Here is a 27,036-nt window from a genome sequence, read left to right on the forward strand (position 1 = left end):
AATGGTTCAGCTTATTCCTGGTCAGGATTCCTTCAGGAGAGGCTTCATCAGGTTCCCCTGACAGCCGGGCCAGAGAGGCACCATGCCCTAATCAAGCATCAGGAAAAGGGGAAAGTCCATTTTGTCCGATTGCCCACCCTGGCTGGGCGTAAACGATGGACAGCTGCCTGATTCCCTTCGAGGTTAATCCAGATGTAACCTTTCACCCACATCCTGTCTTTCCGAGTCACTTACTCCAGACTATGGAATGTGTAGCCCATTCCTATCGCTGCCCAACTTTATCCCAGTTAATTCACACAGAACCCTCCCCAACGATTTCCAACAGCAGCAGTATTTAATCAGGGGTTGTTGACGTTTGCTCATTCTGTTATCAGTTATCATTGGGCCGTGGCAGTGATTTCTGCACCGGCTGCCCTTTTGTTTTACATTCCTAATATCCTGACAATTCGAATGTACAATGAGCTGGTGATGAGCATTAACCTTTCACCTCAGTCCCCGATAACAGCCCGCAGCTCCTGCACCAATCGTGGCCTGCTTGCAAATCCAGTTCCTGTACAGATAGGAAAATGAACGGGAGATGTCTCTGGCATCCAGAATTCTTATGGTTCCTTAGGAGGCCATTTGGCCCATCGTGTCAGCACCTGTTCTCTGAATGAGCAATCCACCTAGTGCCATTCTCCCAACCCAACGTTCCTCTTTTTCAGACAACAATCCTCTTGAAAGGCTAGATTGAACCTACCCTGCCACGTTCTCATCCTAAAGGCTGTGTTAAAGTTCCTTCTCAGATCTCCAATGATTCTTTCTCCAATCACCTTACATCTGTTCCCCCTCATTCCTGCTTCTTCCAACAAAGGGAACTCTACTTCCCAACCTGCTCTGTCCACACCAATCATGATAAAACCCATTGAATCCCGACAATGCAGAAGGAGGCTATTCAGCCCATTGAGTCTGCACCGACCCTCTGAAAGAGCATCCTAGCCTAGTTCCACTCCCCCTGCCCTATCCCCTTAACCCCACCTAACCTGGACTGTGGGAGGAGACCCACGCAGACACGGGGAGAACGTGCAGACTCCGCGCAGACAGTGACCCAAACGGGAATCGATCCCGGGACCCTGAAGCTGTGAAGCAACTGTGCTAATCACTGTGCTACCGTGCTGCCTGTGACGTGGCACATACAAAATGTTTGCATACAGAGATAGGAAGAGAAGTCCAGTCAGGGCACGGACCCCGGACTCCCCTGTGCTGCCCACAAGACCAGTCTCGTCAGACTCAGACATGCATTGCATTCCATCACTCATCACATCTTTCCACAGTTGAACAGGCAGTAAAACCTGAGGCAATCTAAGAATGGGTTGACAGTTGAGATGTCAATATCAATAACATGATCAGCAAAATGTATTGGGGACAGCACGGTGGCGAAGTGGTTAGCACTGCTGCTTCACGGCGCCGAGGTCCCGGGTTCGATCCCGGCCCCGGGTCACTGTCTGTGTGGAGTTTGCACATTCTCCCCGTGTCTGCGTGGGTTTCACCCCCACAACCCAAAGATGTGCTGGGTAGGTGGATTGGCCACGCTAAATTGTCCCTTAATTGGAAAAAAAAGTAATTGGTACTGTAAATTTTTAAAAAATGATTAGCAAATTGTATCGGGATGTAGAACAAAGCAATCTAGATTCATAGAATTTTAATAGAATTTACAGTGCAGAAGGAGGCCACTCGGCCTATCGAGCCTGCACTGGCTCTTGGAAAGAGCACCCTACTCAAGGTCAACACCTCCACCCTATCCCCATAACCCAGTAACCCCACCCAACACTAAGGGCAATTTATCATGGCCAATCCACCTAACCTGCACATCTTTGGACTGTGGGAGGAAACCGGAGCACCCGGAGAAAACCCACGCACACACGGGGAGGACGTGCAAACTCCACACAGATAGTGACCCAAGCCGGAATCGAACCTGGGACCCTGGAGCTGTGAAGCAATTGTGCTATCCACAATGCTACCATGCTGCCCAAATGATTGGTTATGACACATAAACCACACAATGAATGTCAGTACAATGTAATCATCAAAATAATCATTTAATAATTGATTAAATATCTTACAAGCATGTCTGTGCTTCCAATCAATACATATAAATTTGATTTTAGACAGGTGGTGATTCCTTATGCACGAATGAATGCAATGTGGCACGGTCTGTGCACACTGTTGTGTGCTGGGACTCAGAACTTTAAAATTCCAAATTAGACTTTGATGAAGTTTTGGAATGAGCTTGTCTCATTAAGATTAGACATACTGTTTGGCGGACGTGTAGAATCTTGCAGAACAGACGGAGGCCATTCGGCCCATTGAGTTTGTACTGGCTCTTCGAGCTATTCGGTTATTCGCACTCCCTCCTGCCTTTCCCCATAGCCCCGCAATGTTTCCCCCTTCAAGTTTATATCCAAGTTCCTTTCTAAAGTGAACCTGCTTCCCCAGCCCTTCCCGACTCTGCATCCCAGATCATAAATCACTAATTTAAATGTTTTCCTCTCATCGCCCCTAGTTCCGTTGCCTTAACTCTGTATCTGTCTGGTTACCAACCCTCCTGTCCCTGGAAAGTCTTTGCAGCTGGGTGTTTTGCTGGGTTATGTCAGAGGGCAGTTTGTGGTTAACACAGTGTAGGATTGCTGGGCAGACCAGCTAAAGGTGACCAGTGTCCACGGAGCACATTAGTGAGCCAGTTCATCTTTTACGATTATTAAAAAAATTTTTTTTTAAGAGTATCCAATTTTTTTTTTACAATTAAGGGACAATTTAGCGTGGCCAATCCACCTAGCCGGCATATCTTTTTGGGTTGTGGGGGGAGGTGAGACACACGCAGACACAGGGAGAATGTGCGCAAACTCCACACGAACAGTGACCCGGGGCCAGGATCGAACCAGGGTCCTCGGCGCCGTGAGGCACCAGTGCTAGCCACTGCGCCACCGTGCCGCTTTTACGATTCTGAAGAAATTCTGAACAAGAGTCACGTTGTCCGACTGGAAACCTTAATTCTTGTTTCTCTCCCCCACACGTGCTGACTGACTTTCCGAGCATTTCCAGCACTTTCTGTTTTCACTTTAGATTTCCAGCTTCCACAGTGCTTTCCTTTATACTGTAATGCCTTCCCAAGGAGAATAAGGGCCGGTCTGCTCTGTCAGCTTGTGTGTCAGAGGTCCCACGGCTACTACTGTGGAGGAGAGCAGGGAAGACTCCACAATGTTCTGACCAATATTTATCCCTCAATTGACATCACTAAAAACAGATGATCTGCTCACTGTCGCATTGCTGGAGGTGGGAGCTTACTAGCTGCTGGGTTTGTCCCTACATTACAACAGTGACCACACCTCAAAAAGTATGTCACGGCTGTCAAGCGTTCTGGCACATCCGGAGGTTGCAAAAGGCTCGACAGACAAACAAGTTGTTTTGCTGTTTTGAAAACGATCGGAAAATCACGGGCAGCTTGCATTTGAATTTCCGATATGCAATCGGGAAGGGGGAAATAATAATAATAATCTTTATTACTGTCACAAGCAGGCTTACATTAACAATGCAATGAAGTTACTGTGAAAAGCCACATTCCACCTTCCACCTGATAGCCCCCATCTTCCGGAAACTTCCTTTGTTTCTCATCTTCCTCGTCGAAAACAGTTTCTTATTCTCTGAGAACAAAGACCGACAATAATAATCTTTATTGTCACAAGTAGGCGTACATTATCACTGCAATGAAGTTACTGTGAAAAGCCCCTAGTCGCCACATTCCGGCGCCTGTTCGGGTACACGGAGGGAGAATTCAGAATGTCCAATTCACCTGACAAGCACGTCTTTCGGGACTTGTGGGAGGAAACCGGAGCACCCGGAGGAAACCCACGCAGACACGGGGAGAACGTGCAGACTTCTCATCTTCCTCGTCGAAAACAGTTTCTTATTGTCTGAGAACAAAGACCGACAATAATAATCTTTATTGTCACAAGTAGTCTTACATTATCACTGCAATGACGTTACTGTGAAAAGCCCCTAGTCGCCACATTCCGGCGCCTGTTCAGGTACACAGAGGGACAATTCAGAATGTCCAAATTACCTAACAACACGTCTTTCGGGACTTGTGGGAGGAAACCGGAGCACCTGGCGGAAACCCACGCGGACACGGGGAGAACGTGCAGACTCCGCACAGCCAGTGACCTAAGCTAGGAATCAAACCTGGGACCCCAGCGCTGTGAAGCAACAGTGCTAACCACTGTGTCAAATGCGGGGCAGGGTTGGTTGGGGAGGGGTGGTGATGACAGAGGTAGTCTATGTGTTGTTATTGCAAAATGATCATTTCTGAGTCCTTGCTTCACATCAAGATGGAACACAAATATAAAGGCAACTCCAGCTTGTTTAATGAGTGCATTTATTGACATTGAGTTATTACAGTCAGCGCCTATTTTAATCTGTTGGAAACATCTGTCTAAATAATTTGAAGGTGATACATTTACTGGTGGATTCGATGGGGAGCGGTTAATTATTAATAGTTGCTGCAATCGCTCATCTTCAGGCTGGTCTTATCGATCTGTCTCCGGAATTGTCTCCCTCAATCTCTCCGCCTCTCTCGAACCCATTAGGATGCACCATAAAACCTCTCTCTCTGACCAATCTCCTGATATCTCATCCCGTGGCTCAGGCTCAAATTTTCTTTGGTAATCGTTTGTGTGATGCGCCTCGGGGCATGTTGAAGGTGCTATGTGAATGCAAGTGGTTGTTGTGGTGACCCTCCAGTGGCATTGCTCAGGGTGAGCAGGAAGATAAAGACTAAAACATTTTGGGATGTCCTGAGGTTGTGCAATGCAAGTTATAGACATAGACATAGAACAGTACAGCACAGAACAGGCCCTTCGGCCCTCGATGTTGTGCCGAGCAATGATCACCCTACTCAAACCCACATATCCACCCTATACCCGTAACCCAACAACCCCCCCTTAACCTTACTTTTTAGGACACTACGGGCAATTTAGCATGGCCAATCCACCTAACCCGCTACCTGTTACCTTAAGTTAGTTAGTTACCTTAGTTACCAATACACTGCTTCATCTTCATCAGGATGCAAATATCGCACCGTACAAAGCATTATTCTGCTGCTAAGGCTAATGTCCAACTGTTAGAAAGTGTTGGGCATTAGTCACAGCCTGATGGTATGTTGTATTTCTGATAAAGACTGGCTCCAGGTCAACAAAAAGTTTTTAAAAATTAACTGTTTTGGCTTGTACAGAAAGGGTCGCAGTGTTAGTGGTATGAGCTTCTTTTCGATACTATCTCGGGTGTTACGAGGTGCCACGGGCAAACAAACTCCCACGTTTGATCCCTACTCTTCGCAGATGTTTAGCACAGGGCTAAATCGCTGGCTTTGAAAGCAGGCCAAGGCAGGCCAGCAGCGCGGTTCGATTCCAGTAACAGCCTCCCCGAACAGGCGCCGGAATTTGGCGACTAGGGGCTTTTCACAGTAACTTCATTTGATGCCTACTCGTGACAATAAGCGATTTTCATTTCATTTCATTTCATGTCAAATGGCGCAAAAAATAAGGTATTAAAACTGACCTGGGACAGCACGGTGGCTCAGTGGGTCGCACTGCCACCTCACAGCGCCGAGGTCCCAGGTTCGATTCTGGGTCACTGTCCGTGTGGAGTTTGCACATTCTCCCCGTGTCTGCGTGGGTTTCGCCCCCACAACCCAAAGATGTGCAGGGTGGGTGGATTGGCCACGCTAAATTGCCCCTTAATTGGTAAAAATGAATTGGGTGCTCGAAATTTATTTTTAAAAAACGGACCTTCCCTGGGTCAGCAAAGGGAAAACAGCTGACATTATAACTCCAAACTCCACAAAAACACACTTGAATTCCAGTTAGCAATTGTTATTTTCTTTTAAAGATATTAATTTACATAATTTGCCTTTGACTAATATTGATGATTTGCTATTCTGCAACAGTATTGAGGCAAGGGAGTGTAAACGGGATACGTTCTGTGGTGAGATAACCACTGTAGTTATGTGTACTGCAGTAGGGGGATGTATGCCTGTACCTGTAATATAGGTTCCTCCGGTCAGCCCCTGCCAGCTAGCTCCGCCCACAGGGAGCTTGTGTATAAATGTATGAGAGCTGCTCAGACCCTTAGTCTACAGTTGCAGATGGAGGGACAACATCGTACAACAATAAAGCCTCTATTGAACCAGTCTCTCGACTTTGAGTATAATTGTTAGCGCTACACTTTCAAAGGCTACAGACTGATTGAGAGGGCATGACTTCCTGATGGTGGGAGATTTCGAGATCTCAGAATGTGTCGCTATTATCAAGGGTCAACTGCAGCACAGATTTGGCACTGGATGAAGGAGGAGCTGGCTAGGCCAGCATTTACCGCCCATCCCTAACTGTCCTCGTGAGGGTGATGGTGAACCAGCTTGTGGGCCCACAGCAGTGGCAACTGGGTAAACGGGGACAGAGGAACAGTGTTAATGTTACTGGTCTAGTAATCCAGAGGCTGATGTCCAGAGACAATGGTTCAAATCCAACGACAGCAGGTGAGCGAATTTAAATTCAATGTGTCATGTGAGAGTACCTTTAAGAAATGGGTGTTTACTACTGCAGTGATGTCAGAGAGTGGGTGGAGCTGGGCAGTCTGTCAGCTTTTTACTTTCGTTTTTGAGCAGGCTGAAGGGTGTGTTTTAGTTTAGTTTTCAGTGTTGGAGCTGAAGCCAGACCAAGCAGGTGCACTGCTGTTCTCTCTGCCATCAAAAGACTATCTCTTGATCATTTGGTGAATTAAGAATTATAAATGTTCTCAGTAGTGAATGTTAATGTGCTTCTGTTGAAAGATGTTTTTAAGTCGTATAGATGTTAAAAGGAAAGCTTAAAGGTTTACTTAGTGTTGTAGTCTTTGGGGGTTGTATTTGAATTAATGGTTGCTAAGATGTTCACTGTATGTTTTAAAAAGGTTAACTTGAGTTCATAGAATAAACATTGTTTTGCTTTTAAAAAATATTTTTCCATTTCTGCTGTACCACACCTGTAGAGTGGGCCGTGTGCTCCCCATACCACAATCTGTTAAAGGTTGTGGGTCAGGTGAACTCCATGATACACTTTGGGGTCCTCGAAACCCTGGCCCCATAACATAGAACATAGAACATAGAACAGTACAGCACAGAACAGGCCCTTCGGCCCTCGATGTTGTGCCGAGCAATGATCACCCTACTTAAACCCACGTAACCCGTATACCCGTAACCCAACAATCCCCCCATTAACCTTACACTACGGGCAATTTAGCATGGCCAATCCACCTAACCCGCACATCTTTGGACTGTGGGAGGAAACCGGAGCACCCGGAGGAAACCCACGCACACACGGGGAGGACGTGCAGACTCCACACAGACAGTGACCCAGCCGGGAATCGAACCTGGGACCCTGGAGCTGTGAAGCATTGATGCTAACCACCATGCTACCGTGAGGCCCCATAACAGGTGAATAAATCTGGAATAAAATGCTGGCGACGGTGAAACTATCGGATTATCGGAGAAACGCGTCTGCTTCACTAATGCCCTATAGGGGAGGAAACCCGCTAACCTTAGCCGGTCTGGCCTACTTGTGACAGCAATGTGGTTAACTGTTAACGGCTCTCTGAAACGGCCCAGTAATCACTCAGTTGTATGAAATCACTCTAAGAAAATCAATCTAATGGCACAAGGATAGCCTTTGAACTCGCTGGATCAGTTAGACAGGACGAGTGAATGAACATTGGGGTGCAGACAGTGTTAGTCCCATTTTACCACCCAACAGGCGGTGTTAAAGTTTGAACAGTGGGTAGTTGGTTGACGTACTGGGTTCAGAACTTATCCAAAGTCACAAAGCCAGGAGGTGAGGTTACTGGGTTAAAATTGGAAGGAATGTTGTAGGAGGTTAAATGCCCAATCAAATTACTCATTCAAAATGGAGGCAACGGCAAACGCCTTGAGATTATAACATAAAAGATGACCATGGTAATCACTTCTCCTTCCCCCAACCTCCCTAAGCCTCTACAAGCCCACTCTGTTATAACAGCCCTGCGGCAAGTTCTGGACAATGTCCTCCAGGATGTGTTTCTCTGACTCAATCTCCTCTATGTCCTTTTCAAATATTTTCATCTTCAGGGTCTGCATCTCAGAGGCAGCCTCCAGTTCCCGCACCTTCCGTGCCAGCGTCCGGTCAATCGCCCACCTCAGAGCTCCCATCTGAGTCTTTGTTTTATTCAGCGTTTCGTCTGTCACTTGGTCAATCTCAAGATGCTCTGCCAGGAAAACAGAAAAGAATAAATGAGGCTTCACATGGTGGCACCACCTGAGAGTCACACCAGGAATCTGCAGCATCCAGGGGGTTCCATGACACCGTGACCTGGGTCTCCGTGACCTGTGACCCTAGGCTCAGTAAGTTTGCGAAATGGTGATCAGGGGCTTAGTGACCCCCACGGCCCGGGGCTCAGTGACCCCACGACCCCGTGCTCGGTGACCCCACGATCCCGGGGCTTGGTGACCGCACGGCCCGGGGCTCAGTGACCCCACGACCCCGTGCTCGGAGACCCCACGACCCCGTGCTCGGTGACCCCACGATCCCGGGGCTTGGTGACCGCACGGCCCAGGCTCTCACCCCGACCGCCTCAGTCTCCAGTCCACAAACATACCGATCGTTTTCAGCAACTCTGTCAACAGCTTCAGGCCACCATCGAGCGAGTGTTTGGCCTCCTCCATGTTCTTGTCCATCGCCTCCGTCTCGCGTAGGATCTGTCAGAAAGAGGGAAACCAATAACAAGGTAAAGATGTCAGCTTGGCTCAGCCTGTTGCAAGCTCTGCCCTCCAAGACCCGCTGGGCGGTACTGAGAGAAGGTGCTGCATGGTCAGTGGGGACCAGGCGGCAGAGCAGGTAAGAGGTTAAAGCAACAGTGCTTCAGGTGGAACATTCCCAAAACTCAAGAGCAATCAGCTCTCGCGCTGCGCTGCTGTTTCTGGCCTGGAGGAGGAGCCATTCCGTGCATGGGAAGATCCCACCAACAGCTGCAAATCTGTGTTTTCTGGCTCAGGGGCCAGGACTCATTAATGTTCATTTGAGCCATTGGTTCAACATCTCATGTGCGGAGTGAACCTGTGACAGAGCAACACTCCCTCAGAGCTGCTACAGCTTCAACACTGAACCATAAAAATGATATAATGCGTCAGATTCTTACTGTGACCCAGCTGTCAGTCAGCTGCACCCTGTGGGGTTAGAGTGACAGCGTTGCCTGTCATTACTCATCACACGGTACATTTACTTGGAAATGACAAGGCTGTCAATGGGTTTTTACCCCCCTTCACCTTGTCCCCTCTGTGGGAGGTGAGGCTCTGTGGGCTGTGAGCTCAGGTCACCCACCATCCTGACTTGAGAATATATTGGCTGTTCCCTCACTGCCGCTGGGTCAGAATCCTGGAACTCCCTAACAGCACTGCAGGTCTACCGAGGCCACAGGGATTTCAGAGATTCAGGAAGGCAGCTCACCACCACCTTCCCAAGGGAAATTACAGATAGCAAATAAATGCTGGCCCAGCCAGCGATGCCCACAGCCCATAAAAAAGGGACAATAAATGCCCCATTTATGCAGAATACAGTCAGAAATTCCCAGTGCACTACTGAGGGAGTGCTGCACTGTCAGAGGATCAGTACTGAGGGAATGCCACACTGTCAGAGGGTCAGTACTGAGGGAGTGCTGCACTGTCAGAGGGTCAGTACTGAGGGAGTGCCGCACTGTCAGAGGGTCAGTACTGAGGGAGGGCTGCACTGTCAGAGGGTCAGTACTGAGGGAGTGCCGCACTGTCAGAGGGTCAGTACTGAGGGAGGGCTGCACTGTCAGAGGGTCAGTACTGAGGGAGTGCCGCACTGTCAGAGGGTCAGTACTGAGGGAGTGCCGCACCGTCAGAGGGTCAGTACTGAGGGAGTGCCGCACTGTCAGAGGGTCAGTACTGAGGGATTGCTGCACTGTCAGAGGGTCAGTGCTGAGGGAGTGCTGCACTGTCAGAGGGTCAGTACTGAGGGATTGCTGCACTGTCAGAGGGTCAGTGCTGAGGGAGTGCTGCACTGTCAGAGGGTCAGTACTGAGGGAGTGCTGCACTGTCAGAGGGTCAGTACTAAGGGAGTGCCGCACTGTTAGAGGGAGTACTGAGGGAGTGCTGCACTGTCAGAAGGTCAGTACTGAGGGAGTGCTGCACTGTCAGAGGGTCAGTACTGAGGGAGTGCTGCACTGTCAGAGGGTCAGTACTGAGGGAGTGCTGCACTGTCAGAGGGTCAGTACTGAGGGAGTGCTGCACTGTCAGAGGGTCAGTACTGAGGGAGTGCAGCACTGTCAGAGGGTCAGTACTGAGGGAGTGCTGCACTGTCAGAGGGTCAGTACTGAGGGGGTGCCACACTGTCAGAGGGTCAGTACTGAGGGAGTGCTGCACTGTCAGAAGGTCAGTGCTGAGGGAGTGCTGCACTGTCAGAGGGTCAGTACTGAGGGAGTGCAGCACTGTCAGACGGTCAGTACTGAGGTAGTGCCGCACTGTCAGAGGGTCAGTACTGAGGGAGTGCTGCACTGTCAGAGGGTCAGTACTGAGGGAGTGCTGCACTGTCAGAGGGTCAGTACTGAGGGAGTGCCACACTGTCAGAGGGTCTGTACTGAGGGAGTGCTGCACTGTCACAGGGTCAGTACTGAGGGTGTGCTGCACCGTCAGAGTCAGTATGAGGGAGTGCTGCACTGTCAGAGGGTCAGTACTGAGGGAGTGCTGCATTGTCAGAGGGTCAGTACTGAGGGAGTACTGTACTGTCAGAGGGTTAGTACTGAGGAAGTGCAGCACTGTCAGAGGGTCAGTACTGAGGGAGCGCCGCACTGTCAGAGGGTCAGTACTGAGGGAGTGCTGCACTGTCAGAGGGTCAGTACTGAGGGAGTGCTGCACTGTCAGAGGGTCAGTACTGAGGGAGCGCTGCACTGTCAGAGGGTCAGTACTGAGGGAGTGCGGCACTGTCAGAGGGTCAGTACTGAGGGGGTGCTGCACTGTCAGATGGTCAGTACTGAGGGAGTGCCGCACTGTCAGAGGGTCAGTACTGAGGGAGTGCTGCACTGTCAGAGGGTCAGTACTGAGGGAGCGCCGCACTGTCAGAGGGTCAGTACTGAGGGTGTAGTCAACTCCTGTTCCTAATTCATATGATTGTAGGTATGAAAATGCGTCAACGATATTTGACTAAAATCTCTCCTACATGTAAAAGCGACGTATCCCACATATAAGCGGGATTTGCCGACTCTGCTTGGCTCCATTTCCAGAAGTGGGTTTGTGTGTGGTCCAGCCTGCAAACACCCCACTCCCACTCTCCCGACTGACACATCCATCTTTGCAGCATTCCACCACCAATCGGAAAGCAAGTTGGCTTTTCACTACGTTGCTGGGCAATTCGCGGCTGTCAGCATTTCATCCCTAATGGCCTGTATTTTTGTGACTCATAAAACGAGTTGAAAACTATATACTTTTAAAAATGATCTTTAACACTCCTGTGGGTTTTTACATTCGCAATATCCTGGAGCTTAATCTTGGGTTGCTGCAGACTCCCGAATAACTCTGGGTTATTGGTAGCCCGTGGCAACGGATATAAAACCCTACTCGGCCACTGACAAAACGTTACCGGCCTACCAAATGTAGGCCTCCTCCACCGAGATAAATCCTTTCTTGGTGTTACCTTGGTCGCTGTGTCTATGTCCTCCTGGACTGTGGCCTTCAAGGCTGTAGATTGGCTCTCCTGGGCTTGGAGTTGTTCCTGCATGGCTCCCAGATATGGGCGGAGTGAGTCGGACTGCGTGGCCTGATCCCGGGTTCGTCTCCTGACCCTTTGGGCCTCCTGGAAGGAACAAGGAAACCAGAAGTTGCCTCCAGGCGAGAAAGCTTTCTAGGTGGTTTCTAGAAGGTTCTACAAGCTGGAAAATTACTTTTTCCTCTAATGTAAGGAGATTTATCCCACCAGAATTCTCTGTCTGAGGGGACCCTAATTATGGAATGGATTTACCGGGATAGGGCCCATGGGGGGAAACTCAGGCCCATGTGGTTTGCTGATGTGCACATTCCCCTGCAGGGGAACCTCCACCTGTGCAGCGCTGTACTTAGACAAACCGGCACAGGGGTGTGAATTTCCTGGCTCTCCCATGCTCACCACTGCTGGGTTTATAACAAAATAAAGATAGACTTGCCCCTTCAAGGAGTCGTTATTGCTTCCATTAGTTTATTTTATTGATTTATGTTTTTTTCAGAAGAGCATATAAAGAAAGACATTCCACACCAGGTTTCCCTGGAGAGGGAGTTAGTGATGTCCACTGGTGCACTTCAGGCCTTTGCCCAGCAGGGGCCACTGCAGGCGTTGGATTGTATCATCTCCGGCCATAACGACATTTTAATTGAAGTTTTTGTTGATTTTCTTTTTAACAACAGTATCCGTTTAAGGGGTGGTTCATTAGTTAGTTTTGTTGATTTGGGGGCATTCGAAAGAGTATATATAAAGGGAACAACTTGGAGACACTGCGGGGGGGGGGGATTTTCCAGTCACCCTGCCTCTTGTTCGCTGATGGCCCGAATTCTCTCTTCCCGGGTCTCGTCAATGGGATTCCCCCCACGCCTTGGGGCGCACTTCCAGCGGGAACAGATCCCAATGGAGAATTCCGGCCTGGGTGTTAGTCAGAGTAAAGTTGCCATAATCCCAGATGATCAGACTTCTCTTTGAGGGGGAGAGCTGACTGGTGGTGACTTGTTAAAAAAAAAGAAGTTTAGAGAGTATCCAATTATTATTTTTCCAATTAAGGGGCAATTTAGCCTGGCCAATCCACCCACCCTGCACATCTTTAGGTTGTGGGGGGGGGGGGGGTGGGGGGGGGGGGGGGGGTGGTTGAGACCCACGCAGACACGGGGAGAATGTGCAAACTCCACACGGACAGTGACCCAGGACCGGGATCGAACCTGGGACCTCGGCGCCGTGAGGCAGTAGTGCTAACCACTGCGCCACCGTGCTGCCCAGTACAGATGCTTTTGAGGAGAAATTGGGCAAACACATGAGGGAGACCAGGAGCAGATGGTGACAACGACAGACGAGGAAAGATGGGAGAAAGCCCGAGAGGAGCATAGACATCAGCATGAACCTGTTGGGTCAAATGGCTTGATTTTTGTGGTATATCCATTGTTTGTTTATGATATCTGAACACTGACAGATACCCCCTCTCTATCCCGTTATTCCAACACAGGCGTCTACCAAACTATCCGAAAGAGAAAGGGACTCTGGCTGAAATGGGTTAAATGCACAGGGAAGCAGCGTTCCTCTTTGACCTTTGCAACATGTCTGGTGAGGTTCAAGGTTCGAGCGGCTGTGGCGTTGCTGATGGTGGAACTCGATTGGGCAGCTCGCAGCATCCGGCTAGCCTGTGCTGTCTTCCTTTTTGCCTCCGCCAACAGCCGCTCTCTGATAGCCCCCATCTTCCGGAAACTTCCTTTGTTTCTCATCTTCCTCGTCGAAAACAGTTTCTTATTGTCTGAGAACAAAGACCGACAATAATAATCTTTATTGTCACAAGTAGGCGTACATTATCACTGCAATGAAGTTACTGTGAAAGGCCCCTAGTCGCCACATTCCGGCACCTGTTCGGGTGCACAGAGGGAGAATTCAGAATGTCCAAATTACCTAACAACATGTCTTTCGGGACTTGTGGGAGGAAACTGGAGCGCCCGGAGGGAACCCACGCAGACAGGGGGAGGATGTGCAGACTCCGCACAGACAGTGACCCAAGCCAGGAATCGAACCTGGGACCGTGAAGCTGTGAAGCAACAGTGCTAACCACTGTGCCACCGTGCTGCCCATAGTTACAATCGGAGGACAGGTTAAAAAGAATAGGCTTGTGTTCCATCGAGTATAGAAAGATTGAGGGGGGATCTAATCGAGGTGTTGAAGATGATTATAGAATTCGACAGGGTCCATAGAGAAACTGGTTCCTCTGGTGGGGAGAGACCAGGACAAGGGGGCAGGACCTGATCATTCAAATTAGAACTAGGTTGTCCAGGGATGATGTCAGGTAACAGTCTTTCACACAAACCGTAAGGGAATTAAGGTTGTTTTTTAATATGTTCATGGGCAGCACGGTAGCATTGTGGATAGCACAATTGCTTCACAGCTTCAGGGTCCCAGGTTCGATTCCCGGCTTGGGTCACTGTCTGTGCGGAGTCTGCACATCCTCCCCGTGTGTGCGTGGGTTTCCTCCGGGTGCTCCGGTTTCCTCCCACAGTCCAAAGATGTGCAGGTTAGGTGGGTTGACCATGATAAATTGCCCTCGTGTCCAAAATTGCCCTTCGTGTTGGGTGGGGTTACTGGGTTATGGGGATAGGGTGGAGGTGTGGACCTTGGGTAGGGTGCTCTTTCCAAGAGCTGGTGCAGACTTGATGGGCTGAATGGCCTCTTTCTGCACTGTAAATTCTATGATTCTCTGTTATCAGTCAGAGAGGAGACAAGTTACGACAAAGCGGTGTGAGGGGGAACGTTAAGGCATTGAATTCTCATGTACTTGGTGCTCATAACCCCCCCCCCCATGTCACGAGGCACTCAGCCCCACACAGTGATGGGGTTCAATCGTGGCCTATCCTCACGGTGCCTGTCTTCGCTCCGCCCCCCTCCCCGGGCCTCTCAACACCCCTGCCATTGGTCACTCAACATGCCCATCCCCATGTTGCCCTGCCCCCACATTCCCACCCTTGGACACCTGACATGCCTGCCCACACCCCCCCCCCCCCCACCCCCGCCCCGACGGTGTCCCACCTTCCAGTTGCAAAGAGAATTAACTCCGATCTACCCCCCCGTGTCTGCGTGGGTCTAATTGGACAATTTCTCAAGTGGGAGGGGCAGCAGCAAGATCGGAATATACCTTCCAAAGTTTTCACCAAGGATCTTCCTTCTTCCTTAATGCGTTTGGCCTGTTGGATTGATGCACTCGCTGTGGCCTGGGCAAACTTAACACGATTCAGGAGCTAATAAAAGGGAGAAAGATCAGACGGTAATAAGAAATAGGAACACAAGCAGGCCATTCGACCCATCGAGCCTGCTCCACCATCCAATGCGATCATGGCCGATCCGATTGTGGTCTTAACTCCACTTTCTTGTCGTCTCCAATAACCCTCGACTCCCTTGTCAATAAAAATTCTACCTATCACAACCTTGAACACATTCAATGACCCAGGTTTGATCGCGGTATTCGAAAGGGATTTGGATTGCTATTTGAAAAGGAAGAATGTGCAAGGTTACGGGGATGGGGGAGGGGCAGGTTGAACGCTCTTTCAGAGAGCCAGTGCAGGCTCAATAGACCGAATGGCCTCCTTCTGCACTGTAAAGATTCTGCAAATTCTATTGGATCCAGGAATCCCTAGAGTGCAGAAGGAGGCCATTTGGCCCATCAGGTCTGCGAAAGGGCACCCCAGCTGGGCACCCCCCCCCCCTCCCCCCCAGCTATTACAGCCTCTGAACATCCCAAGCGTTTACAATGAAATTCCGTCACCGTTGTAATATTGGGCAACAGTGGGATTTATCAGGAGGAGAGGAATCTGTTGTATTTTTGGAGAAACGGTAGAAAAGGAACAGATTGCTGATGCATACAGATCGAATGCAAGATCAACAGCGGTTTCTTCAATGGGTCGGTCTTGTTATGCTCTAAGTGTGGCATAAGCGGCTTCCTTGTGGTGCACTTGACAAAGGAAGGTTCAGACGTGGGGATAACTTCAACACGTTTGTTAAACTATTTACACTTCTATTACTCGGGTTCGACACGACTGCTAATCCTTATATAGCTACTCAGACTGACTAACCAGTCTGCTACAATCCACGTGGTGCGAGTGATATTGAATCAACCCTGTGTCTCTACTCACTGACTGTCTCCACTGGTAAGAGGCAGATCATGTGTCCTGTGTCCTTTATATATGGGTTGGTGTAATGCCCTCCTGTGGTCGTGTCACCTCTGTGTGTATCGTGAATGCCCATTGGTCGTGTCCTATCTAACTGATCTATTGGTTGAGTGTCTGTGTGTCATGTCTCTGGTGCTCCCTCTAGTGTCTAGCTAGCCTACATGTATTTACATTAACCCCTTGTGTATTTACAGTGATGCACATCACCACAGGGTCTTCACCCTACAAAGGTTGGTACTAGACAAGGGCAAACGCCCGCGAAGATGGCATCACGCGGGTCATGTGAGTCCCTTCTTAAAGAGACATTGCACTCAACTACAATGACCCAGATATATAACAGAACACAGCCCCTGCTCCTCACCTCGTTATACAACTCCTTGGTTTCCACTCCCATGTTCAAGGCCTTCACCTGAGGCTCCAACTCCAGCAGGAGCTTCTCGATTTGCTCTTCTTTGGTCTGAAGAGTACTCTCCAAATCCTTAAGTTCTGTGGTGAAATTGACCCAGCCCTGTCAGAGAGAAGACAATCAGAGGAATCCTATTGGCCAATTCCGGGTCCAACAAGATTAAAATAGGGGTCTGAAGGCCAATGAACATGCAGATCATCGCCGCAACAACAACAATTTGCATTTAGATAGCACCTTTCAAGCAAAAGATCTTCACAGGAGCGCGAGTTGGACAAGATTTGACATCGAGTCCAAATAAACAGACTTTAGGTTAAGCGACCAAACACATGTTCAAAGAGGCCGATGTTAAAGGGGGGAAAGACGCGAGTATTGCCATGGGAGGCCTGCCAGTGGGAACAGGAGGGGCGGCGCACAAACCTCGGGCTCCAGTTCCGTGTGGTTTTGAAGCAGAGTGAGGCTGGCCCTTTGAGCTTTCTGAGTGGAGGTGTACAGCCTCTTCACCTCCCTCAGCACCACCTCCACCTCCTCCGTCAGCTCCTCCATTTTACTTTGCAACGTCTGCAGTCTGTAAGAAACAAGAGAAAGAGATCTACCAGGAAAAATGGAACCTGCATTTCTATAGCGCCTCTCACCACCTCGGGAAAAGCTCTTTCCAGCCAATGGAGTATTTTCAATGGAGTGTAGTCACTGTTGTAACGAAGGAAACACGGTAACCAATATACGCACAGCAAGCCCCCACTAACTGAAATGTGATAATAACCTGATAATGTCCAGGCTCAGGAACTTTCGAATAGGAAGAGGCCATTCAGTCCCTCAAGTCGGTTCCACCATTCAATTAGACCCTTCTGTACCGCAACTCTATTTGTCCACCTTGGGGTCTTTCCTGCTACCCAAGAGGGAGACGGGGAGCCTCACCTCTCAGCTTCATCTGAAAGACGCGATCACTGGCAGTGCAGCACTCCCTCAGCATAGCACCGTGGTGTCGGCCCAGGGTTCATGGTCGAGCGGGATTTGAACCAACCAGCGTCTGACTCAGGTAAGAATGTTAGCCACTGAGCCATGGCTGACCCCCCCCCACCCCACACACAAAGGGAACAGAGTGACTTCCATTCATTACATGTCCTCAGGGAATTATCGCAAACATTCCAAAGCGTGTTACAGGCTGTGTCACCTTTCAAGAGAAGTCCCTATTATTTTGTCAGGAACCTGTCTGGAAAGTGACTCTATTTGTCTGTGCGGCTGGGGTTCCAAGAGTGGATTTTTGTTCAGTTAGCAGTAGCTTTTAGCCAATTGAGTTTCGGATTTGGGGACCTGGTGTCACAGTGACGTGCGGAGTCTGCACGTCCTCCCTGTGTCTGCGTGGGTTTCCTCCGGGTGCTCCGTTTTCCTCCCACAGTCCAAAAGATGTGCGGGTTAGGTGGATTGGCCGTGCTAAATTGCCCCTTTAAGTTTCCAAAAGACGTGAAGTTAGGTGGGGTTATGGGGGTACAGGGATCGGGTGGGGGGAGTGGGCCTAGGTAGAGCGTTCTTTCAGAGGGGCGGCGCACACTCGATGGGCTGAATGGCCTCCTTCTGCACTGTAGCGATTCTATGATCTATATCTGTGGCAGCTGCGGCCAAATCTAATCGGTGTTGATTCTCAGATGGAGACTGAGAACCTTTTGATTATGTCAATGCCCCTCCCCGTGTCTGCGTGGGTCTCGCCCCCACAACCCAAAAATGACGTGCAATGTCGGTGGATTGGCCACGTTAAATTGCCCCTTCATTGAAATTTTTTAAAAATTTCTTTTTCAAAAATAAATTTAGAGTACCCAATTCTTCTTTTTTCAATTAAGGGGCAACTTAGCGTGGCCGATCCACCTAGCGTACACATCTTTGGGTTGTGGGGGGTGAGACCCACGCAGACACGGGGAGAATGTGCAAACTCCACACGGACAGAGAACCGGGGCCGGGATCGAACCCGGGTCCCTGGCGTCATGAAGCAGCAGTGCTAACCCACTGCGCCACCGTGTCGCCCCTTAAAAATTAAATTATGTCATAGCTCTGAAGGAGTAGATCACTCCTGTAATCCCCAGAGATCCTTGCATTCCTCCAACTTCTCTCACTCCCCCCCCCCCCCCCCCCCCCTCCCCCCATCACCCAACATGCTCTTTAAAACCCAGGCCCTTCGCCTCTGGGTCACCCCTCCCGATGCCTCTGTCGGCAAAGGTGTCCATTTTGGGGGATAGTACCCCTGCAGGGGTGATGGAGCCCAGAGTGGAGCCTTGGGTGGGTGCTCACTCACCGGTCCTCAGCCTCCGTGATGTCACCAGCTATGGAGTTGTCCTCGAGAATGCCCGACAGGATGAGGTGGCTGCGGTTTGACGTAGCCAGGGCTTCTCTCACGATTGACTCGATCTCCATCGCCATTCTGGTCTGACTGTACAACGAGAGAAAGAGAGAGAGAGAGGGAAGAGGGGGAGGAGAGGGGGAGGAGAGGGGGTGAGGGCCAACACAGGGCAGAAGGTCAGCAGTGAATCAAACACATCAGGCTTTGGGGTTGCATTTTAACTTGAGTTGTGTAGAGAAGCTGGAATTTCTCCACTTGCAGCAGAGAAGGTTAAGGAGAGAGTTAACAGAAAAGCAAAGCACTGCAGGTGCTGAAAATCTGAAATAAAAAGAGAAAATGCTGGAAATGTAATAATCTTTACTGTCACAAGTAGGCTTAACACTGCAATGGACTTACTGTGAAAAGCCCCTAGTCGCCACATTCCGGCTCCTGTTCGGGTACACAGAGGGAGAATTCAGGATGTCCAAATTACCTAATAGCACGTCTTTGGACTTGTGGGAGGAAACCGGAGCACCCGGACGAAACCCACGCAGACACGGGGAGAACGTGCAGACTCCGCACAGACAGTGACCCAAGCCGGGAATCGAACCTGGGACCCTGGCGCTGTGAAGCCACAGTGCTAATCACTGTGCTACCGAGCAGTCTATGTGTAATAATTGCCATGGCTGTTAGAGGTTGATTAAGGTTAAAGGGGGGGTTGTTGGGTTACGGGTATAGGGTGGATACGTGGGTTTGAGTAGGGTGATGATTGCTCGGCACAACATCGAGGGCCGAAGGGCCTGTTCTGTGCTGTACTGTTCTATGTTCTATGTGTGGTGGAGTGGTGAAGTATTTCCTAGGTTTGCACCGGACTGGCATTGCCCCACTTTCTCTTTGATTTGAGCGTTTAATCCTGGCCACTAAAAATAACTGCATGTTGGTTCCTTCATCCCGCCCACACCAAGATGTCCCTCATGCAGTTGGTCAAGGACTTTATTATGCAAATACAGAGGATTAATCACTCTGATTCCTCTTTGGACTGTCAACTCAAGTCTTCTCGTGATGTCGGGCTTGAAGTCTGGGTTTATATGACGTCCTTTTTGGACCATATCCATCACCTTTCCATCACTGGGTCGGTTCTTGTCTTTCTCTGTACTTGTGATGAAGTTACATTATCCACAAGTGAGAAATTGCAGAATATTGGCAACGTTTTCATCAGGTTCTTGCTCAATTTGTAACGGCAATCAGGACAAATCATCAGCGTTTGCATGTTGCTCCGATTTACAATATCAACTATCGTACGTGTGCGCCGATAATATCAAAGACCATCTCTGCAACCGACTGGCTGCGAAAGAAGGAATGCCTTAATACGGCCCAAAGATTGTGGTCAAGGGTCGATGATCAGTTCACAGAGCAAAAATGACATCCCCAAAGGTCGTGATTAAACCTTCTTACCCTGAAAATGATGCTCAACGCCTCTTTGTCCAGCTGGGCGTAATCCATTACTGAGCCAGTAAGGGTGAGTGAAGGAAATGCCATTCTACTTCTGAAGGCTTAATGTGCGAGACAGCTGCACCAACCCCATAGGGTGATGCATCGCAAGCAAGTTGTAACTTCAGCTTGGGATTGAGGTGAACCAGTAGCTCACATTTCTTTAAACTTTCTTTTACTTCGTTATTAGCACTTTCCCATTCTTCTGTCCATAACAAAGCCTATAAAGGCTTCAATCATGTTGTTAACTGTAATGAGTTATTAATCCCAGAAACGACCTCGGTGTGTCACATTCTGAGGACGTGATGCTTCTAAGACTTCTGTCATCATTTTCAGCCCCTTACGGAAGCCACCTTTAGAGATGATGTGACCCATGGATATCCTGAAAAAGTCACACTTTTGGTTATGGATTTGTGGACTTTTCAGTGTGACCTCCAAGTTGTTCGAATGCTCTTGTTCACTTGAGCCGATGATGCGGATGTCATCTATATAACATTGCATCCCATTTATCCCACTCAGAATGTGATCCATGGACCTCCGAAAAAGAGCAGCAGATATTATCCCAAATGGAAGTTTCCTGTAATGAAACAGACCTTTGTCCGTCACGTTAGTGAGTAGCAGCTGACATTTGGCAGCCCCATTTGTAAATACACCAGTGATATCTTACCGAATTTCTGATCTATAGAAATTCCAACAAACAAGTCTTTAATTAACAGCAGTGGATAGCGATCTGCACACGATACCTGGTGTATAATTGTCTTAAAATCTCCAAATATCCTTACTGAGTCATCATGTTTTAACACAGGAACGATTGGTGTAGCCCAATCATTTGTAGTAACTGGTTCAATGACTCCTCTTTGGACTCATCTTTCTAATTCTTCTTCGACTTCTGCCCTGATGGCGTATGGTACCATTCTCGCTTTGAGACATGTTGGTGTATTGTTTGGCTTAATTTTGAGTTGAACTTCAACTCCTGTCAGTCATTGGCAGTGATTCTTCAAACACGTTTTTATACTTTTCCAGATGTCGTTGCTCAGTCTTTGAGTCAACCAGTTGGTTCACCCCTCCCCAGTTGAGTTTGATTTTACCCAATCATGCTCTCAGAATGTATCCTCTCAGAGGTACAGATGCCTTAACTTCTGATTATAAATTGTCTCAGGTATCAGTGCTCCAGCTGCCCCCGTATCCACTTCCATTCTGACTTGGTTACCATCAGGTTTTGGAAATACCCGGAAACGTTATTGATTGCCCTGTGCTGACAAAACACAAAGTTCCAGCTCCTGAGGTTGTTCGGGTGTATCGCCTGCTGAGGGGGTCTTGAACTTCGGCTGTTATCTTGTAAACTCTACTCGGAGGTTCAGAAGTTGGACGTGATTTAATGGCCACGCCCAACTCGGGACGCGGGGCGGCTGGCATATCTTGCAAGAAATGAAATGAAAATGAAAATCGCTTATTGTCACGAGTAGGCTTCAATGAAGTTACTGCGAAAAGCCCCTCGTCGCCACATTCCGGCGCCTGTTCGGGGAGGCAGGTACGGGAACAGCAACCGTGCTGCTGGCCTGCCTTGGTCTGCTTTCAAAGCCAGCGATTTAGCCCAGTGAGCTAAACCAGCCCCTAAGCAAGAGGCCACTTGCGAGATTTAACCGGCTCGTCATACCTTGCGAAATCTAACAGGATGTCGGGAGACGACGCAATCTGGATCCCGCCCATTAGATTTGCATATTCAAGTGAGTAGTTAGCCCCACGAGCCATTTAAAAGTCGCTCCCCGATCTCTTCCCGCACTGGCGAGCGGAACTTGTTAGTGCAGGAAATGAGACTAAGTGTGGCCTTGGTGGGGCCAGTCCCTACTGAGGCCCCGAAATGAAGCAGGGTCCCAGGAAGCACCCGGCTAAATGCGCTCAACGTGGGACTCTGTGTCATTTCCATTAAATAGCGCCTGTTATCTTTTTCTTGCACATCTGGGTGTGGGTGAAGTTTACCATACCCAGCATGCTTTGGCAATATGGCTCTTTTTGCCACAGTTCCTGCACTTATTTTCTCTCCTCCAGCATTCCTGGATGTCCAGTTTGTGTACATTGATGAGACGGTTGTACCCTTGCCGACTTGTCTTTAGCGGCCTTCATTTTGTGGATCTTCGCTCCTGCTCCTACCTGCATAGCCTCTTTTGCTGCTAGCTCCATCGATGTGGTAACATCTCCAGCTAATGAGAGAGTTAAGTCTCTTCCAGTAAGCAGCTTCCTCTGAATAGCTTTGTGGCAGTGTCCACAGACCAGCCTATCATGAAGGGTGTCGTCAAGTGTTGCACTAAACTCACAGTATTTTGCCAACCTTCTGAAAGTCACTACAAATTGTAAGAGGCTTTCACCTCCTTTTTTAAAATAGATTTAGAGTACCCAATTCTTTTTTTTCTAATTAAGGAGCAATTTTAAACGTTGCCAATTAACCTACCCTGCACATCTTTGGGTTGTGTGGGGGCGAAACCCACGCAAACACGGGGAGAATGTGCAAACTCCACACGGACTGTGACCCGGGGCCGGGATCGAACCCAGGACCTCGGCGCTGTGAGGCAGCAATGCTAACCACTGTGCCACCGTGCTGCCCTTTCACCTCCTTCTTGACCACGGCGGTGGAACCGAAACCTTTGTGTAATTAAAAGTGGTTGATATGAGAAATGCCCTTCTAGAACTTTCATCAATTGGTTGTAGATTTTAACGTCCGGCTTTACTGGATGGATTAGGTTTTGCAGTATGGGGGCCGGGAGATGCTGCAACCTTTAGTCCCTCTGGTGTTTGAATTAAAGTTGAAACCTGTCTTCATATGATAACCCAGTCTCACCGTCTTCATCAAATGTATCCATGGCAACACCTTTTCCCGCCATTTTGTGTACTGGCTCCCAGAGTCTAAACTTCTTTCAACGTTGTGGATAGCACAATCGCTTCACAGCTCCAAGGTCCCAGGCTCAATTCCGGCTTGGGTCACTGTCTGTGCGGAGTCTGCACATCCTCCCCGTGTGTGCGTGGGTTTCCTCCGGGTGCTCCGGTTTCCTCCCACAGTCCAAAGATGTGCAGGTTAGGTGGATTGGCCATGCTAAATTTCCCTTAGTGTCCAAAATTGCCCTTAGTGTTGGGTGGGGTTACTGGGTTATGGGGATAGGGTGGAGGTGTTGACCTTGGGTAGGGTGCTCTTTCCAAGAGCCGGTGCAGACTCGATGGGCCAAATGGCCTCCTTCTGTACTGTAAATTCTATGAACCTATGAAATAACAACGATCCCATCCTCCCACCAAATTCCAAACATCAGCCCGCATGTTTACATAAACAAATGACAAAAAGGAATCAGGAATCACCCATACCCACCATTAACACACACCACCCCCCTCCCCCCAAACCTCCCACCCACCCGCCCCAACTAATGTTCAATGTTATCCAGTTCTTGAAAGTGCATAATGAATAATGCCCATGAATTGTAGAACCCCTCCATCCTTCCCCTCAGTTCAAACTTAACCTTCTCTTTTTTTAAATAAATTTAGAGTAGCCAATTATTTTTTCCAATTAAGGGGCAATTTAGCGTGGCCAATCCATCTATCCTGCACATCTTTGGGTTGTGGTGGTGAGACCCACGCAGACACGGGGAGAATGTGCAAACTCCACACGGACAGTGACCCATGGCCGGGATTTGAACCCAGGTCCTCAGCGCCGCAGTCCCAGTGCTAACCACTGCGCCACATGCCGCCCCCCCGCCCCCAGACTCAAGTCTTAATTGTTAAGATTCTCACCTCAATTACCCAAAAATTGGATCTCAGCTAAAAAAGAATTACCACAATTACCTTAAGCAATGAAGTATTATTTGAAGTGTGGTCGCTGTTTTAATGGAAGAAACGCAGCAGCCAATTTCCACACAGCGGGATTCTCCAAAGCCGCGCCGGCTGGGAGAGTCGGCGTCTGTGGTGAATGTAACTTAGTAATTCACACTGTATTTACCAATACCATTGTAAGCACAGATACATGCCAGCAAAGCGCAGACAACAAAATTCCAAACTAGTTTCCCACAGGCAGGGAGCTGACTTTTGTTTCACGCCTGATACTGTGTCCTTGCCTGCTGTGATTCCAGAAAATTACACCTCGCGTTTCAGAGCGGTGTGGTGAATGTAACTTGGTAATTCTCACTGTATCTTTGTAAGCACAGTAGCGTTATCCGACCACTAGGGGGAGTAGCTCTGGGAATGCTCAGGAGCTTGTACAGGGCTCCACCCGTGGCTCCGCCCACGACTCCTCCCCCTTGTGCTGCTGTATAAATAACCGTGTGCAGAGCCAGCCTGCAGTTCATCGAGAGTTCAACGGGTAACAGGCTGGCTCTGTAGTAAGTAGATTAAAACCACTCTTCATATCTTAAAGCATGTGTCTCGTGATTTGATGGTTCCATCAGCCATTTATTTGCGCTATGCCGGCACGCGATTCTCCGAAGTGCGGAGAGTCGGCACCGTTCGCGCCGGTGCGTTTGGCGTGGCGCCGGTCGCTATCCGCTCTCCGCAGCCGGGCCGCGATTCTCCCACCCAGATGGGCCGAGCGGCCGCGCGTAAACGGCCTAGTCCCATCGGCACTGCCCACACCTGGTCACTGCCAGCGGGTACTCGTCGCGAAGGCTTGGGGGGGGCGGCCTGTGGGGAGGGGGCTCCGTTCCCGGGGGGGGCCCTCCGATGGGGTCTTGCCCGCGATCGGGGCTCACCGATCAGCGGGCTGGCCTCTCCCCCCCCCCCGGGCCAGAACCCCGGCGCCAAGTTGGTGCAGGGCCGGAGCGCTCCGCGAGGTTACCGCCCATGCGGCGGCTGTCACCGGCCCCACTGTGCATGGGCGGATCCCGCGGCGCCCAGTTCACGTCAGGATCTGCAGCTGGAGTCTCGCAAACCACTCCAACGCCGTGCTGGCCCCCTTGTGACGTGGGAGCGGCCTGTTCACGCCGTTGTAAAACACGACGGCGTTTGCGACGGCGTGGACACTCTGCCTCCATTTTGGAGAATCCCGCCCCAAGATCCCACAAGTGATATTTATAATGTAATCTGTTTTAATGTTTATTGAGAGCAACTATTGGCCAGGGCTCAGGGGAGAACCCCAATCTAACCCCACCCTAATCTTCTACACAGTGATGCTTGGGTTGTGTACATCTGCTGGTGATCATCCCCCACAGTACACCAGGCTCGGCTGCACTGAAAGCCACAAACTGTTCAAATTGACGCTTTCCAGTGTGACTGTGGCCAGAAGTAATCATGCCTGTTATTCCAGTGCTGGCCACTAAGTGGCACCCCAAGCACTGCTTTGGAATTCCCATGTTGCCGTCTCAATTTCCTTCAGTACGTGGGCCACCAGAAATTGGCCTCAGTGCCCGGAGCTCAGGAATGGACATTGAGGGGAGGGAGGAGTTCCTGGTAACACCTCCTGGGAAGCACGCCCGTCCGAATATCCAGCAGGAGGGTCTGATTTCCAGAATGCCAGCGAAGAATGTCTGTCTGTCTTATCCAGCTGGCCTCTACAATGGGCACGGTGCCAGGATCGTGCCAAATGGCAATCCACCCCTTAGTGAGGGTGGGATTGAGGATTATTCCTTCTGGAGGGGGAGTGGGGGGGGAGGAATGAGAGGGCTGGGAAATTGAGCCTCACCTTCTATCGTTTAAATTTGAAACCAGCACCCCACTAACCGTGTCTATAACCAATCACAGAATTGCACAGAGCAGACGAGACCCTTCGGCCCATCGAGTCTGCACTGACACCTGACCTGCCTACCTAACCAACCCCATTTGCCAGCACTTGGCCCCGTAGCCTTGAATGTTAAGACGTGTCAAGTGCTCATCCAGGTAGGCTTACATTAACACTGCAATGAAGTTACTGTGAAAATCCCCTAGTCGCCACATTCCGGCGCCTGTTCGGGTACACGGAGGGAGAATTCAGAATTCTCAGCTGGTGCGGGAATTGAACCTGCGCTGCTGGCCTTGTTCTGCATCACAAACCAGCTGTCTAGCCCACTGAGCTAAACCAACCCTCATAGATGTGAGGCTATCTGCCTCTACCACCCTCCCAGGCAGTGCGTTCCAGACCGTCACCACCCTCTGGGTAAAAAGGTTTTTCCTCAAATTCCCCCTAAACCTCCTGCCCCTCAACTTGAACTTGTGTCCCCTCGTGACTGACCCTTCAACTAAGGGGATCAGCTGCTCCCTATCCACCCTGTCCATGCCCCTCACAATCGTGTCCACCTCAATCAGGTCACCCCCCCTCAGTCTTCTCTGCTCCAGCGAAAACAACCCGAGCCCATCCAAATCTCTCCGTAACGTAAATGTTCCATCCCAGGCAACATCCTGGTGAATCTCCTCTGTACCCCCTCCAGTGCAATCACATCCTTCCTATAATGCGGCAGCCAGAACTGCTCACAGTACTCTATACAACTCCAGCATCACCTCCCTGCTTCTGAAATCTATGCCTGGATTGATAAAGGCAAGTGTCCCATATTCCTTTCTCGGCCCCCTAGTCACCTGCTTTCCACCTTCAAAGATCTATGGACAAACACGCTGTGGTGAATGTGATTCACACCGGATTATAATCTGTATATACATGTGTCTGTATTGTAAGTGCAGTTGCACTACCTGTCCTCCAGGGGGAGTAGCTCTGGGAATGCTCGAGTTGTACGGGGCTTCTCCCTTGGCTCTGCCCAGAACTCCTCCCCTTGGAGCTGCTGTATAAAGATCAGTGCCACATGGTCAGACGGCCAGTTCACCGAAAGTTCAATGGCTAATAGGCTGGCTCTGTTGTGAGTATATTAAAACCGCAATTCTAATCCTACAAGCACGTGTCCG

At 49.7% G+C, this 27,036-nt stretch overlaps 1 protein-coding gene across 1 annotated transcript in view; it reads right to left on the reverse strand.

Annotated features, from left to right (window-relative positions):
- Positions 1-7,497: 7,497 nt before the first annotated feature.
- The window catches only part of LOC119955530 (laminin subunit gamma-3-like), a 123,578-nt gene continuing 104,039 nt past the window's right edge, over positions 7,498-27,036 (reverse strand). The window contains exons 19-28 of the mRNA XM_038781803.1: positions 20,541-20,681; positions 20,212-20,401; positions 18,682-18,816; positions 16,815-16,962; positions 16,353-16,499; positions 14,962-15,064; positions 13,379-13,581; positions 11,751-11,909; positions 8,698-8,797; positions 7,498-8,307 (exon numbers count right to left, since the gene is read on the reverse strand). Of these exons, the coding sequence (XP_038637731.1) occupies positions 8,057-8,307; positions 8,698-8,797; positions 11,751-11,909; positions 13,379-13,581; positions 14,962-15,064; positions 16,353-16,499; positions 16,815-16,962; positions 18,682-18,816; positions 20,212-20,401; positions 20,541-20,681 (1,577 nt within the window). The 3' untranslated portion in view covers positions 7,498-8,056. The remainder of the gene's footprint in view (positions 8,308-8,697; positions 8,798-11,750; positions 11,910-13,378; positions 13,582-14,961; positions 15,065-16,352; positions 16,500-16,814; positions 16,963-18,681; positions 18,817-20,211; positions 20,402-20,540; positions 20,682-27,036) is intronic.

Source organism: Scyliorhinus canicula, chromosome 21 (assembly GCF_902713615.1).
Source record: "Scyliorhinus canicula chromosome 21, sScyCan1.1, whole genome shotgun sequence".
NCBI lineage: Eukaryota > Metazoa > Chordata > Chondrichthyes > Carcharhiniformes > Scyliorhinidae > Scyliorhinus > Scyliorhinus canicula.